Source organism: Gossypium hirsutum, chromosome D02 (assembly GCF_007990345.1).
Source record: "Gossypium hirsutum isolate 1008001.06 chromosome D02, Gossypium_hirsutum_v2.1, whole genome shotgun sequence".
NCBI classification, from domain to species: Eukaryota; Viridiplantae; Streptophyta; class Magnoliopsida; order Malvales; family Malvaceae; genus Gossypium; species Gossypium hirsutum.
Window position 1 is genome coordinate 57,901,917 of NC_053438.1, and position 15,747 is coordinate 57,917,663.

The following is a 15,747-nucleotide window of genomic DNA, read 5'->3' on the forward strand; positions in this document are numbered from 1 at the left end:
TAATGATAAATCACTTTTCTTTTTCCTAATTCTCTTATTAATTATTTCATGATCCATATAAATGGGTGTTTGATTGTTAATTATTTGTTGAAAAGATTTAAAATCTAATTCAAACTTTAAGAGTGACTTAATTTATTTTTTATAAAATAAACCTAAATTAATTAATTTTTAATCAATGATCCATTCTAGCCAATGAATTTAATAAACCCTTTACCCTACTGCAACTCATTGTTTTTTTGGGTGGCACCAGATATATAAATGGAGATAAGACTGGGGAATGATAAAGTATTTTATTTTATGAGTTAATAAAATAAAAGTGAGTATTAAATTTTGAAAGAGAAAATGGCCGCACGCTTCGCACTTTCAAAAATAAAAATGGCGGACCCACTTTTTACCGTTACAGGCGCAATTTAAAATGTTACCGTTGGCTCCAAGACGGGACATCAACAAACGAGCCGTTACTCTGCCTTCTTTTTTCTCTTCCCTTTTTCATTATTTCTCCTATCTCAAATTTCTTCTCATCTCAGCCAAACCCTACTTTTCTACTATATTAACCGCCAATTCACACCTTAGAATTTTTGTTTCCTTTTTTGGCAAGTTTTCCTTTAAATTACACTAGGAATTTTGATCTTAGAAGTCGAATGGCGTCAAGAACAGTTGCCAAAGATATAATCACTCTTCGAGGCTCAGCAGCAATCGTAAGCGAATTTTTTGGTATGTGATTTCTCAAATAAACCTTTCTTTTACCCTTCTTTTGGTTTCCTGGGTTTGTTGAGAAATTTTGTCTGATTTTGTTCGTTTCATTTTTCAGGTTATGCAGCGAATAGGTAAAGATGAATCGATAAATACTTCTGGGTTTCTTGTTTTCTTAATTAGGGTTTAGGGTTTAATTAAAAATTTTATGTTTTTGTTTAGCATTTTGTACAACCGAGGGGTTTACCCAGAAGAAAGTTTTGCCAAAGTGAAGAAATATGGGCTTCCAATGTTGCTTACCCAAGATGAAGGTGTAAAATCCTTCATTTCCAACCTGACAGCCCAGCTTTCTGGTAAAATGTTTTCCCTGTTTTCGGATATTTTGTTGGTTTTCTTATAATAAAACTGTAGGGCATTTCTCACATTCTGGAAATGAATTAATTGTATTGGAAAAAGAATGGCTGGAAGCTGGGAAGCTACAAAGGGTTGTGTTGGTTATCATGAGTAAGGCTACCAATGAGGTCTTGGAGAGGTGGAATTTTAGCATTGAAACAGATTGTGAGGTTGTTGAGAAAGGGTAATAGTTGATCCTCTTTTTCTTTAAAGCTTTTGCTTGACAGGCTTAGTTTTTCAGCTAATTTGAAATCTAGGAGATTTGGTGTTTGATTTTGAAGTGTGTCAAGGGAAAAGAGTGACAAAGAAATTATGAGAGAAATACAGGCAATCATGAGACAAATTGCTTCAAGTATCACTTACTTGCCATGCCTTGATGAACCATGTAAGAGCAGTATTTGAGTTCAAATTTTTAAAAGCTTTTCCGTGCCCGAATGTGTGTTAATGACAAACAGCAACATAGCTTTGAGTCGTCTTCTTGAACAAGATGTTTTGTAGTATCTTACTTTGTGTGTTCATAGGTGTGTTTGATGTATTAGCATACACTGATAAAGATGTAGCAGTACCATTCACTTGGATTGAGAGTGACCCAAAGTTGATTGCAAATCCTCAAATGGTGAAGTTGCATTCGTTTGATACCAAGGTACACTAAATGTTGCAAAAGCAGCAAATACACAAGGTTGACCTCCTTTGTTGATTAAATTGTGACTGTGTGTGTGGTGTTCCTGCAGATACACAAGGTTGACACACTTGTATCATACAAGAACGACGAATGGGAGGAGCAGTAGAGTGATTTCAAACTTCTTTTAGCTGATATCTGTGAATCTACTATTCACGTAGCCATGAAAGGGGTGATATAGAATTATTTTGGGTGTGCTTTTTGTGCATGGTTGTGATATAATCAAGAATTGAACTACATATCTTTTGTTAATTTCATCTTTCTTTAGAGGTTATGGTTTCAAATTTGTTTTCCAGGGTTTCAAAGTCAAACCGAGAAAACATTCATGATGCGTGATTGAAATGTACTTTTTAGCCACTTTTTGCCATTGAAATGAACTGGATTTCATGAACACGAACATAGATGGGTGGCCCTCTACAATTATATTTTGGTATCAATAAATCTAAATAACTCTTTATTAATCATATATATTTTTCTATGCCAAAATAAAAGTGATATTCTTATTGTCTGGATACATGCCAAAACGTATTGTTTTTCTTTTTGTTGTTGTAATTGAGTTTTCGTATAGAATGAAACCAACCTTCTTTCCTGCCATTTTCTGAATGTCTAGATTCGTCTGAATCTGTTAGTCGGTGAAGTGAAAATGTTTTTTGTAGGTAGGTTGCAGGTCATGTTGAACTCTATAGATTATCCCAAGCTAAAACAGTGAGCATCTGATTAGTTTTTTCCACCCAATGTTGGTTGAACCACGTATTAAAATATATATATTTATTATGAATTGAAAAACCTCTTGTGACACTTCTTTTTAATTCTAAACGATAGAATCGACAAAATGATCGGGTTGAAAATGCTATAAAAATGAAATTTCACAATATTTGTTTTATACATGTCAAAGTGATGGAAAAGAAAAAATACATTTTACCTATCCACCCAATTTAGCAAATTTTGGGGAAATGATACAAAAAATATATTTTTTTTCACACCAAAAAAATTATTTTCTAATGAATTGTATACTAATTGGAGTTTTATCAATGAACTAAAAAGAAGATATTTTAGTAAGGAGTTTATAAAAAGAGTCAAATCTTTAGATAAAAACTACAGAACCAACCGAAACATGATTTCCTCCCATGTAAAGAACGCACCACATAGTTCAATTCTTATTAATAGAACGCACCACATTTCCAAGATTAGTAAAGTAGACAACAATCATGGTCATGTCTTCGATTTAAGGCAGCATACTAAGTGATAACAGATACAACCCAACAAGTTTAATGACAGCAAGTTCTCTGTAAACAAGTACCATTGTATCATTCCATAGCTCATCACATGAAACATTAAAAATAAATTGTGATTATTAAGTCAACAAGTCACGATCAAGAGAGCAGATATTGCATTCAGCTGCTACGATTTCCCAGCCCTGAGCAGAATGGTTAAGTCCACTATCGACCACATAAGTTAATATACTTAAAAGTGCTTCCTTACTGTGTCGAACTTTCCACCTTCATTCTTGACTTCGGCATTTGACCATCCATAAGCAAACCCAAAACTGTGAACCAACAGAAACCACCAAAGCGAGATTGTTTTTCTTGGACAAGACATGCAAAAGTGCAGTTTCCTGACCTTTTAGCTCAGAGCACCCCAAGGCTATTCAAGCTAAGTCCAGTAAGAGACTAAAATTTTTAGCAGATTAAAAAGGCAACAAGAAAGATGGAGAGAGGTCATATTCTTTATATTTGCTTTCTGGCTGCCTTGAATTATCAGGAACTCACCATGTTAACCGCATTTCAAAACCATAAAAATGTGAAATATTTCAGTCTAGCCATGGAGATGAACGTTGCTAGTTTGTTGAAGAGTGAACGAACTGGACATGACAATCATTCCATTCCGACTCACCCCGCACTTCGGAAGTTGTGGCTTTGAACAATCTGAACAAAGTAACTCCAAACAAAAGTTCTCCTCATACTCACTGTCATTTAAGCACCTACCACATTGAGCACACCGTGATACGCAAATAATGCACGCCCTGCATGACTGAGCAGCATGCCCTTCCCGCTGACAACCCTCTGCAGGACAATCATAAACAAGCCTCATGTTTTCACATCTTGGGCACATTTCAATATCAATAGCACGACCATCTTCACAAGGGAGATATACATTTCTTCTGCTATAAAAGTGAGGCTTGTGCACGAGCTGCTGAATTTGGTCATCCACACCCAACAAGAATTTCAGCTCTTCAAGATGCACTTGTGTCACACCATAGAGACTGCCAATCCTCAACTGCTTCACTCCTTGTGAGCCCATAAATTTCAAAGCCCTTAGGCATTTCAAAATACCCTCAATACTTAGTTTTGTGCATCCAGGCACACTCAGCTACAAGAAGAAAAATATTTAGTTAGCTTAGAAGTTACAATAGAAAAGAAAAAGAAAAATTAATCCAAGTACAAAGACGCAGGAAAATATTTCATAATTGAAGCTACTTTAATTAAAAACCAATTTCCAAAAGAAAACAAAAACAGTTATGAAACTACCCAATTAAGTTTTAAAAGCAAACCAAGACGCACGATACCAGTCAATATTGGCATATTAGCAAAATAGAAGCTAAAATATTTAATCCAGCACATCTCCCAGTTTAAGCAACTCAGTAAATGCATTGGACCTAAACGTGTTCCTTGAGCATAAAACATACAGGCATAGTAAACTAAAATCCTCCTCTTCTACATGCCTCTATTAGGAAAAAGGTAATTTTTGGTTTGACATATTCACATATAATGAGGGAATATACATTTATCATTTTGCGGATGTCTAAAAACTGTAGGGAACTGTGATTTAGATTTATACCTGCCTATAATTTGTTTCTTTTGAAGCAACGTGTAGCCAACAATTAGTCTATATGAATAAAAGAAATAAGAGTATATAGTAATATCCCTCTGCTGAAATACGCATATTCAGTCATATTCCAGTTCATATAACTACTGCTAGGATTTAGATTCATAACTGTTGATAATTTCTTTGAATCAATCTGTAGGAAACAAACATCATCACATAAAACCAAAATCAGAGAGCAAATAGCAATTTCACTCTGCTGGAATATAAGAAGATATTAAATCATACTATACCATCAATGCATGATCCACCATATTCCAGTTTATATAATTATTACATATAATATGATTAACCCAAATGAAGACCAACCAACATATTTAAGCATAAGGGTATGGGCAAATAAACCTATAACATGACAAGGCTTCAACCCGGATTCAAAAAATCAACAGAAGAATAAAAATTTGAACCAATAAATTACCTTGATTAGCTTTGGATTATTTTCAACTACGCGCTTAAGACCTTCATCAGTAATCCTTTGGCAATCAACCAGGCTCAAGCATTGCAAGCTACCTTGGCCTCTACCAGTTATTTGTAAAAGAACATCATCCGTAATCTTCTCATTCAGTGGCGGATTTATGTGAATATCCCTCCATAAAAGAGGATCATTCTGAACTACAGATCGCAGAGATGTGCAAACATTCTCAATAACAAAAAGATCCCGCACACCCAAATAGCCAAGCGCCAAAATAAGAGCTTCGTGAGGAGCTCCTTCATGTCCCTCAGCACGAACCTCACAGTCCTGAAATTCTTCATTTTCCTGATCAACCGAAACCATATCTTCATCCCCAAAAGACAAAACATCCTCTACATTACACGGGGAACCATGGCCAGCACAACCAGAGACATCTCCTCCTTCCTTAGCATGAGAAAAACCGCCAAAACCACCAGACATACTGCCCTTACATTCAAATCCCATGCTTCCAGGGAAGGTTTGGAACCACATGGCGTTGTTCCAAATAAAGTTCAATCCGGCAAACAACTGATAACTCCCATCACCAGTCCCCACCTCATCTCTCACACAGCGGCCATAATCAATTTCCAAATCCTCAAGCCAACCAGAAATTGCAGTGAAAGTAGTGGTTATATCCATTCCAAAGGGATCAGACGGCAAAAGATCAACAATATCATCAGAAGAAGACTCCTGAGAACCACCTCGGTCACCACTCTTGTCTCTTCCATAATCAAAGCAACCTTCCAGCTCAAGATTCGAAAACCAAGATTTTGAACACCCATCTCCATTCCTCTCTGGGATACCTTCAAGAAGGTACCCATTGGCGATTCTCATAGGAGAAACCAGATTGTCTTCAGTCATATTAGCAGGAAAGATAGGCCGATGGGAAAAATTCAACGCCATTGTTCTACAAACAACCAACTCCCAAATCTTTCTTTCCTCAATATCTACGGTAATTCTAACCAAAAACCCTAACGACCTTTCTTAAAATGCAAACCCAAAAAATTTCCTCCTCACTTTGTCTTCTCTCTTTTTTTTTATAAAAAAATGGAAAATCAAAATTAAAACATAAAAAAAGGGGGTAATTTAGCAGAGGATCTAATCTAACAAGAAAAACCCTCGATTTTGGATGGCATACTAAAACAAGGCATCAAAAATTTCACAGAGTGTTTCTTGCATTAAAATACCAAAACATCAAACTAAAAATCCCAAAAAAGGGAAAACAAAAACGGCGGCGTAACTGACTTCTGTATGCACCCGGGAAAATAAAATCAATATAAAATTTCCTAATCTCAAATTCTTTTTTTTTCTTTTTCTTTAAATCCCTCAAAACTAGCCTAACCAAAAACGAAGGTTTGCGACGAATCAAAAGAAGTAAAAAAAAAGAAATATTTTAAAAAGAATAAGGTGAAGCAAGAAAAACCTGGATTGAGCGATAATCAAAGTCCAATTTATGATCTTATATTTCCATCGGAAACCATATTCGAATTTCACTCCCACGCAATCAACAAAAGAATTCTACCAAAATAAGGAGTCTTTTGGCTTACAAATTAAAACCTCTTCGAATTTAGGACCAAAATAGAACTTTTTTTTTAATTTTTCTTTTAGATTTGCGAGTGGTTGAGAAATTAAAGAACTCTGATCAATACAGACAAATGAGGAAGAAGAGGTTTTATTTTTTATTGATTTTTTTTCTTTTATTTCTAAAATGCTAGAGAGGAACAGAAATGGAAATGAAAAAAAAAAGCGCCAAAGATAATTTTCTTGCTAGAGAAGAAGGAGGCGAAGATGTGGTAACGGTGAAATGGTGAAATACTGGAATCCGTCAAATTTGGTTACTAAATATATTTTAAAATTTTAAATTATAGATAAAATAAGATAATTTTAGAAAGGTTTAATTCTATTATTAGTTTTTTTTTTTAAAATTTATTTTTTATCACTTGTGAAATTTAAAAATTATAGTTTAATTTATAATATTATAATTGAGTTTTTTGTTAAATTTAAATGTCTTGTTTTAATATTAATAATTAAAAATATAATTTGAAAATTAAAGTCCTATTAATAGTGAATAAATTGAATTTAATAGAAGTCAGATCTCTATTGAATTTTAATTTCATCTTAGACAAATGGAGGACTAAATATATAAAATTAAAAGTATTGAGGAAACTATAGGATTAGTTAAGAGTTTCAATAATGAGAGAAGAGGTTGTCAGCCCAAAATAGGATATTCCGTATTCCAACTAAACCTCAAGATTCAATCAGTATTTTTATTGATATTTAAGTTGTGTTGCTTTGTGAAATTTAATTTGTGTTATTATCACAAATGAAGTAATATCATTTTCTTTCATATCATAATTAATTAATTGGTTAAAATATTTTTGATAAATTTAAAATATTAATTTATTTAATTTATTTTAGAAAAAATTGTTTAGTCTATTTTATTTTATTATCTATTTAAAAATTTAGATTATTACTTAAAATATTAAGTGAGTTAGTATTGATCCCAATCAAGTTCTAACTAAATTGTGAAATTATCTAAAATTTAATATTTTTATAAAGTAACAAATATAATTTTAAGGGTATATACAATTTAGAAAAACACATGCAGATGACGAAATTTGAATCCAAAACTATGTTTGATTTTCATACCAATTTTTTTTTTTGTAAATTTATTATGTTTTAGCATATTGGTTTTTTTTAAATAAATTAAAAAGTTGGAGGATTATTGTTTTATTTTAATTTACTGGCGGGAGCGGGAGGTAGGGAAATCCCAAAATGTCACGCTCGTTTGCCTTCCCTCCCTAATCTCATCTCGAATCTCGTTTAAAAAAACATCGCTTGCTGACCGTTGGATTTTGATCGGACGAAAGAGGAGAAGGGTTAGATGGGATAAGACTGGGGTGTGATTGGTGGAGGGATACGTGTTGTCGAAGTTCGTCAACGGGTCAGAGATTGGGATCTTCGCATCCACTTCCCTACCTCAACAGGTTTCGACTTGCATATCCCTGATTAAAAAAGAGAAGAGCGTAGGAGTGAAGTAATGATGAAAATAGCATATATTAATGAAAAAGTGCGTCTCTCCTTGGTAACCAACTGCGTGGGCATCACGATTTAAGTTAGTATAAAAATGAAAGAGGAAATACTACCCGCTGACTGGAATTGGAAACCTGCGTAGCTTGCATTGCACCCATCATACCTCAACCAAATCGCAACGGACTTAAAGAAATATATCGGATTAATTGAAGTCAAACCAACCTGATTTTCTAATTCGAACATTCATTTAAAATAAATATATATATTTCAGCTTTTTTACCAAACTAACTCAAATTTTTTTAATATTTACAAGAATGATCCAAGTTCAAAATTAATGATAAAAATATTTTAAAATGAACAGTACACACCGATATTGGCACTCCCATGACCGACACTTAAGTCAGAAATTCTTCCATTATTACCTGATGATTGCTAGGAACTTTTTTTTGTGTCGACAATGCACTCGTATGTATTATTCCATATATATTTTTTAAAATACATGTATTAACTAGTAAAAAATATTTTTTTATTAGGTGTCAGCGCCTAGGTGGCCGACACCGCCAATAACCAGTTCAATTTTATTTTTGGTGCTGACGCTGTGGTGGCCGGCATTCATGTCATTGTCAATATAAAAGAAATTTTGGTGTCGTGTTTTTAGTAGTCGGCACCCTAGTAAATTTTTTTAAAAAAAAATTGGTGCCAGTTTTTTCTTTGCCGACATCAATAGGCTATATATATGAGCCGTGGATGCACTTTGGCTTCTAATAAAACGGGAAATGAGAAAAATTTTCATTTTTTGACTTTCTGAAGAGAAAAAAACAGGGAGAGAGAGACAGATTGAATTTTTTTCATCTGTTTGGGGAGTATACCATTAACTGGAGATTTCTATTATGTATTGGTAGTGATGCGTTAATAGAGATGAATTATATACTATCATAAGAACCGCAAACATTATGCTATTAAAGGGCAAAAATGCCGGTTACGGTTTACACAAGTTGGTGGCAGTCTCCGCGAACCGAACCTTGTATCACAAGATTCCCAAACTTAGGGTATGAGATTCCCAATGGAGCCATTTGAAGACCGGCTTAGTGTTGTTTGGTCAGAAGCTCAAATAACAGAAGTCGTTGTGATTTTTGCGCAACGATAGACTTGACTCAAGCAGAAGATGAATATGCTAGATGAAATACTTTTCAAAATGCATTAGCAAACTGTGTAATTTAATTAATCCAAATTTAGTTAGTCTTATTGTGCCTGTAGAGTTTTCATAAATTATGAAATTAGTTAAGTAAATTTTGTAAAAAAATGACAATAGTAGAGGGAAATAAAATTGTAAGTAATTTTAAATATAAATATCAGTATGATAAAAACAGAAGGAGTTGATTTTAGGTTATAAAAAAATTATTATTCATAAGTTCGTAAATTTTATCTGCAATTGAACTGATATAAAATCGAAAATAATAAAAGAAGCCGTGATATAATGTTTTTAAGAACATAAAAAAATAGTTAAAAAACTAATATTATACCAATTTTATTATTTTTTATAAATACGAAATATAATACTAAACAAATAATCAAGTAACGGAAAATTCATATTAAATAATGCTAAACAAACGCATGAATTGAATACAAAAGTTTTGTTAATGTTATGCTTTTTTTTAAATAAAGAGAAAATAATTGGATGTTAGCCGGCACCGGCCTGCCACCTGACACCTATGTGACCCGACCGTCACGGCGGTATTGTTCACTTTTTTTTTTCTTTTTCTTTTCCCTTTTTCTTCTTCTTTTTTTCCCACTATATATATTTTAATGGTCCCTCCATGGCCATCCACCACCACCGTCCATTGGTCAGCCGACCAACATTCATTAGATTTTTTTTTTTGCATTTTTTCTCATGTATTAAGATTAAAGCTTTAAGGTAATTTAGCATGTTGTTAATTTGAATGATTTGTTTAATTATTTGTTGTTATTTTTTTATGGTGATTGATACTTTATTTGATTATTTATGCAAAAATCAGAATGAGTTCTCTTATTCGAGCTACCAACCACATAGCGAAATTCATTAACAATCAGGTAAATGTGGTCCAAGTCAATTTTAAATAAAACCATATATATATTTTTAAATTGTTTGTGTAGTCTGTCTCTTTTTAAAAAAATAATTATTCATTAGTTATGAAAATTAAATTTGGAAAAATAAAAATCATGGGGTTTATTATGTGTACAGGATGGGTATCGGGTTTTGAGGCATTGACTCCATGCCCTGGGATATTTTCCCGACCATAGGATTATACCATACTTGGATGTCGCCGGGTTCGGCATAACGACATTCATTAAGATTTTTTACTTAAGGTTAGATTTAATATATGCGCTGGTAGAACGATGGTGCCCAGAGTCCCACACATTTTATCTTGTGTAAGGAGTGCACGGTAATGCTAGAGGACGTATTGGTCCAACTAGGGCTCTCGACTGATGGACTTGCAGTCATGGGGTATAGTAAAGTGGCCGATCCTTGGGGAACTTGCCACCAACTACTTGGACGGGTCCCCCCTCGACGATAAGGATGAAAGATTAAACAGTTTGAAATTTTCTTGGTTAAGAGAAAATTTTGAAACACTATCGAGCAGTCCTACTGAGTCTGAGATTATTTTCGCTACTCGAGCGTATATTCTACTGTTGATAGGTGGGGTATTGATGTTAAACTCGAATAAGAATAAAGTCCACATTATATACTTGTCATTACTGGAAGATCTTAACAGTGCCCGGGCATACAGTTGGCGCTCAACAGTTTTAGCGATGTTGTACTACCAGCAATGTCGCGTGACAAATCACAAGATGAAGAACATAAGCGATTGCCTTCTTCTGCTACTGTCTCGGGCTTTACACCGAATGCCATTTATGGCATCCGTGAGTCACCAACCACTTGTGTGGCCACTTATTAATAGGTGGAAAAAATAAATTTTTAAATTTGTTTCAATATAATTATATTTTGTGCGTGCGAATTGTACGGAAAAATTATGAATTATTTTTCAGATAGATGACGACTTTGAGAATTGGGAGGTAAGCGACAATGCCTGCATACCGCCAAATGATTGAAGCGCACTCTAGGACAACATAAAATACTATTATGAATTTTATTTTTTTGAAATTACAATATTTAAGTACTATGAATATTTTTTTATTGCAACATTTGAAACAAATTTATTTAACTATATAAATTGTCGATATTGTGCAGTTTGTATGGATGTCGTATTCGGGGGAAGACATTGTGGCAACCATTCCAGTGTGGGTCCACCAATAGCAACTAGTATAGACAACCAATGCCCCATTGCTCAATTTTTCGACGGTTGAGTGGCACAATGTTGACCGGGTTTTGAGACAGTTTGGGTGCATTCAACATATTTCGAACCCTCTACAAAACTTCGATGACGACCACAAAGTTAACAAAAAAGGTAAGGACAACAAGAATTGGGTTGTCATAAATAGTCAATACCTTTCTTTCTGGAACTCCCGACTTAAGAGGCGACCTCGCTTACATGTTTGTGTTAGAGGCTTCATGCCTTCACCCGAGTCCCAAAGTTGGTACATGGCATACGAGAAGTCATTTATATATAATGGTCAATATATGGTGGTGCCGCCACACATGTGTCGACAGGGGTTTCGACAACAACGAGACCCGACTCAAGCATGCCATCGTCAAAGTTCATCGTCCAGTGTAATCCAACCTATCTTGGACCCCGATCTCGATCCCCAACATTTGACCTCCAGAATGTACTCATACCATCTTGATCCCTAATAGTAACCACCTTCCTTTGAGGACATCTTTGACTCGGCACCTCAGATTTTGCAATACCCCACCCCTGATAATGGGACATACGATTTTAGTAGTTTCTTCAATACACCTATAGGAACACCGGAGGCTGGTCCGAACGCTTATGATTTGCCACACGAAAGTGCACCCCCTTGCCAACGAAGGCCGTCCGATCTTTACAACGCTCGGGCCCACACAATTTTGTTGGAAAAAACGAGTTTGAAAAATGCAGTGGAAAATAAATATAGGGAAAACAAAGTTTTAAATTTACAAAATAAGATCTTAGTTGTGATATCTAAAATAATAAGCATTTAATCAAAATTGTACATTTTTGATTCGTTTAGGATGAGCGCTTCGACCGAGTATTCTTCTCCGCTATCCTCAAGCTTATGTTTGCTGAGTATGGGTTTGTTTTGAATCATAAAATTTTTCACAAAAATTACCAGTGGGATAATTTTGAAATTTCTCTAAACTTTTGGGTTCAATTGTAAATTAAAAAATATCTCTTGAAATTTTCTAAAATAATTTCTTAAAAAAAACTTTCTGTACAACTTTCTCTTGAATTCAAGTATATGAAAAATAATGACCCAAGACTCTCTTTATATAGAGAGAGTTTAGAGAGTTCAAATATGATTAAACTTAATCACTTTAATATTAAATTAATATAATATTTACCAAGATAAATATTAGATTAAATTTAATACTAAATCTTATCAAAATAATAGAATGTTTGTCTACAATATAAACATTAAATTTAATTTAATTTAATATTAAGATAACCACTTTAATATTAAATTAATAAAATACCATTAAGATAAGTATTTAATTTAATTTAATATTAAACTATTAAAATAATATTATTTTTGGAATAATTAATCTAAAATCAAATTCTTTGGTAGAGTCCCAATAGGAGCGTAACTCTTCCACTGTTCCACCACTAAAGACCAACCGTCGCCGGCCACCGGGACACCACCGTTGCAGTTGCCGGTATTGTCATGTCTGGTGATACAGGTGCGACACCCTTACGGCACCCCAAGCCGGTTCAGCTTCTGTCAGTTCAATCCGGGTCAGTGATGACCCGACCAATCCGGTCTAGCCACCGGTTGGACCATTGGCCCGGTTTCACATTCCAGACCCGGTTCGACCAGTTTTTGGGTCTTAGTATTGGTTTTGGGCTCCCAGACCTAATTTACAATCTCAGGTCTAATTTTTAAGATCAATTACTCATTAGGTCAATTGTCTGACTTGAAAATGAATTTTTAAAAATATCATAATAATTTTAATTAATTTGATTAATTTAATTTTACTTGATCAAAATTAATTTTTCCAAAAATCACTTAGATTTTTCAAGAAAATTCTTTAATCAATTTCTCTAGTTGAACAATTATCACGACCACCTAATTTAATTCTACATCAAATAAATCAACTCAATTAAATTATTTTCAAAATCGTAGAAATTTCTTTTGATTCAAATGCAGTCCGATCAAGCTTTTGTTGAGCTAGCGGAGGGACCAATCAGACATATACAATTAGACTATAGTAATTGCAATTATGTCTATAAGCATAGTTCTGATAATTCGTAATTACTTAGTCATGTAGTCAGTCCACAAGAAGTACCATGATCGAAAACTCCTTATTGTATACTCTTTATGAAAGTAATTCATCCAATTGCTTTGTCCAATGACCTTGTCACGTGCGTGTTACCCTTATATGATATCATTGATGCTTTTGAGTTAAATCCATTCACTCAATACAATCCTATTTTATCTCATTGTCACCATTGGGTCTTCTTAATAATTAATATGATCACTGTCAACAAATGACTGTGATAAATTATTCGTTCGAGAACAAGAAACCTGTGGCCACGTTCCAAATTTATCAATTTAGACAATGCCAATAAAAGGATATCATTAACTCTTTAATTGAGCTATAAATTCCACTTTTGCTAGTAAAGTCATGTCATACACAAGATATGTACCTAACATACCGGCTATAGGCTCGATCATCTTTAGAGCATAAACCTCTACTTATATCAAAACACATAAGTTGCATACGCATGGTCAGTGACTAACTTAGGATTTAGGTAAATCATATCATGAACATCACAAGTAAATTAATTCACAAACGAATTCAGAATTAATTCATCTTAGGTCTAGTCCAATGTATCATTCTACCAATCAATACATCTATGTCTTTACTCGTGGAGTTAAATGCTCTGATAGCCAAGACTAACCATCTCCCTAATTGGAATTGTAGTCGACATAGTAGCCTTTCTCAATGTTTTAATCAAATGCTCACTTCGATTCTTTTACGAGATTACAGACTTATTTAAATTACCTACTAAAGTAAGTTATTTTTCTCGCAATGTAAACGTTCTTACAATGCCAATTATCTTCAGTTTGAACTTAGACAATCAATGAGCTAATATTTGCTTGTCATATTTTCGCTATGCATAAAAAATATAAAAGACATAATAGTGAAATTGTTAGAGTTGTATGACCCAAATTCTAAGAAATCGCTTGCAAGTCAAGTTAAAAAATATATTTTTTTCTTTCTAGAAGTTTTAGTATTTATGAGTATAATATATTTAGCATTTATAAGCATAATATATTTGACTTTGATTAGAATTAGGTTTCTTCAACCTATAAATAGATGTAGTTGAAACTCTTCTTGAAATAATTCGAATTTGACATAGTGAATTTTCTTCTCATCTACCCATAGTTTTTTTCCCGAAAGGGTTTCCACGTAAAAATTTGTGTGTTCTTTGTTTTTATTTCTCTTTTCTTTGCGATATATTGTCATTACCAACATTCTATTTTTATAAATTGGTATCAGAAATTTTGGGTTATTTATCTCAATCATGGTAATGACGTCTTTGAAGTATAAAATTTCACTGTTGGATCGCAACACCAAATTTATGTTGTGGCAGATTAAGATGCGACCAGTTCTTACACAGATGGATCTGGAAGATGCCTACTAGGGATAGATAAGATGCATTCGACATTAACGGATGAAGAGAAAAAGCGTAAGGATCGAAAGGCATTAACACAATTACTTCTGCATTTGTCTAACGAAATTTTACAGGATGTGATGAAGGAGAAGACCACTACTGCATTATGGAAGCGGTTGGAACAAATATGTATGTCGAAAACTCTAACCAGTAAGTTGCATATGAAACAATGTCATTATGCTCATCGTTTGGAGGAATGTGCGTCTATGCACGAACATTTAACAGTGTTTAAAGAAATTCTCTCAAACTTGGAGGCCATGGAGGTTCAGTATGATAAAGAAGATCTAGGGTTGATTCTACTTTGTCCGTTGCCCCTGTCTTATTCAACCTTTAGAGACACGATTTTATATAGCCACGAGTCTCTCACAATTGATGAAGTTTATAATTCTTTGACCTCGTATGATAAGATGAAGCATCTTGTGGTTAAACTCAACTCTAAGGAAGAGATTGTTCGTGGGAGACAAGAATGGAATGCTGAAGATGATCGTGAAAGGACACAAGAATGGAATCCTCACGGTAAATCTAAGGGTAGATCGAAGTATTCAAACAGTGGTAAAACTTGTAGCTTCTACAAGAAGAAATGACATATTAAATCTGAGTGTTATAAGCTACAGAACAAGATCAAAAGGTTGGCTGCGAATCAGAAGGGAAAACAACCAGAAAATTCCAGTGAAGCTGATATTGTAGAAGACTCCAGCGATGGTGAACTTCTACTCGCTTTTGTCAACAATTCTAAAATGAACGGGGAGTGGATCATTGATTTGGACTGCACCTTCCACGTGAGTCCCAATCGGGATTGG

General features: G+C 34.0%; 2 protein-coding genes across 2 annotated transcripts; one reads left to right on the forward strand and one right to left on the reverse strand.

The window, feature by feature from the left end:
- The first annotated feature begins 287 nt into the window (after positions 1-287).
- On the forward strand, positions 288-2,162 carry LOC107909809 (mitotic spindle checkpoint protein MAD2). The gene is made up of 7 exons (XM_016837469.2): positions 288-714; positions 812-827; positions 916-1,046; positions 1,150-1,270; positions 1,368-1,471; positions 1,608-1,729; positions 1,818-2,162. The coding sequence occupies exons 1-7, from the start codon at positions 642-644 to the stop codon at positions 1,872-1,874; spliced, it is 624 nt and encodes a 207-aa protein (XP_016692958.1). The 5' UTR covers positions 288-641; the 3' UTR covers positions 1,875-2,162.
- Positions 2,163-2,895: 733 nt separating this feature from the next.
- On the reverse strand, positions 2,896-6,915 carry LOC107909808 (F-box protein SKIP14). Its single transcript, XM_041088877.1, has 2 exons — positions 5,067-6,915; positions 2,896-4,135 (listed from the first exon to the last, which is right to left on the reverse strand). The coding sequence occupies exons 1-2, from the start codon at positions 6,000-6,002 to the stop codon at positions 3,581-3,583; spliced, it is 1,491 nt and encodes a 496-aa protein (XP_040944811.1). The 5' UTR covers positions 6,003-6,915; the 3' UTR covers positions 2,896-3,580.
- Between the last annotated feature and the right edge of the window lie 8,832 nt (positions 6,916-15,747).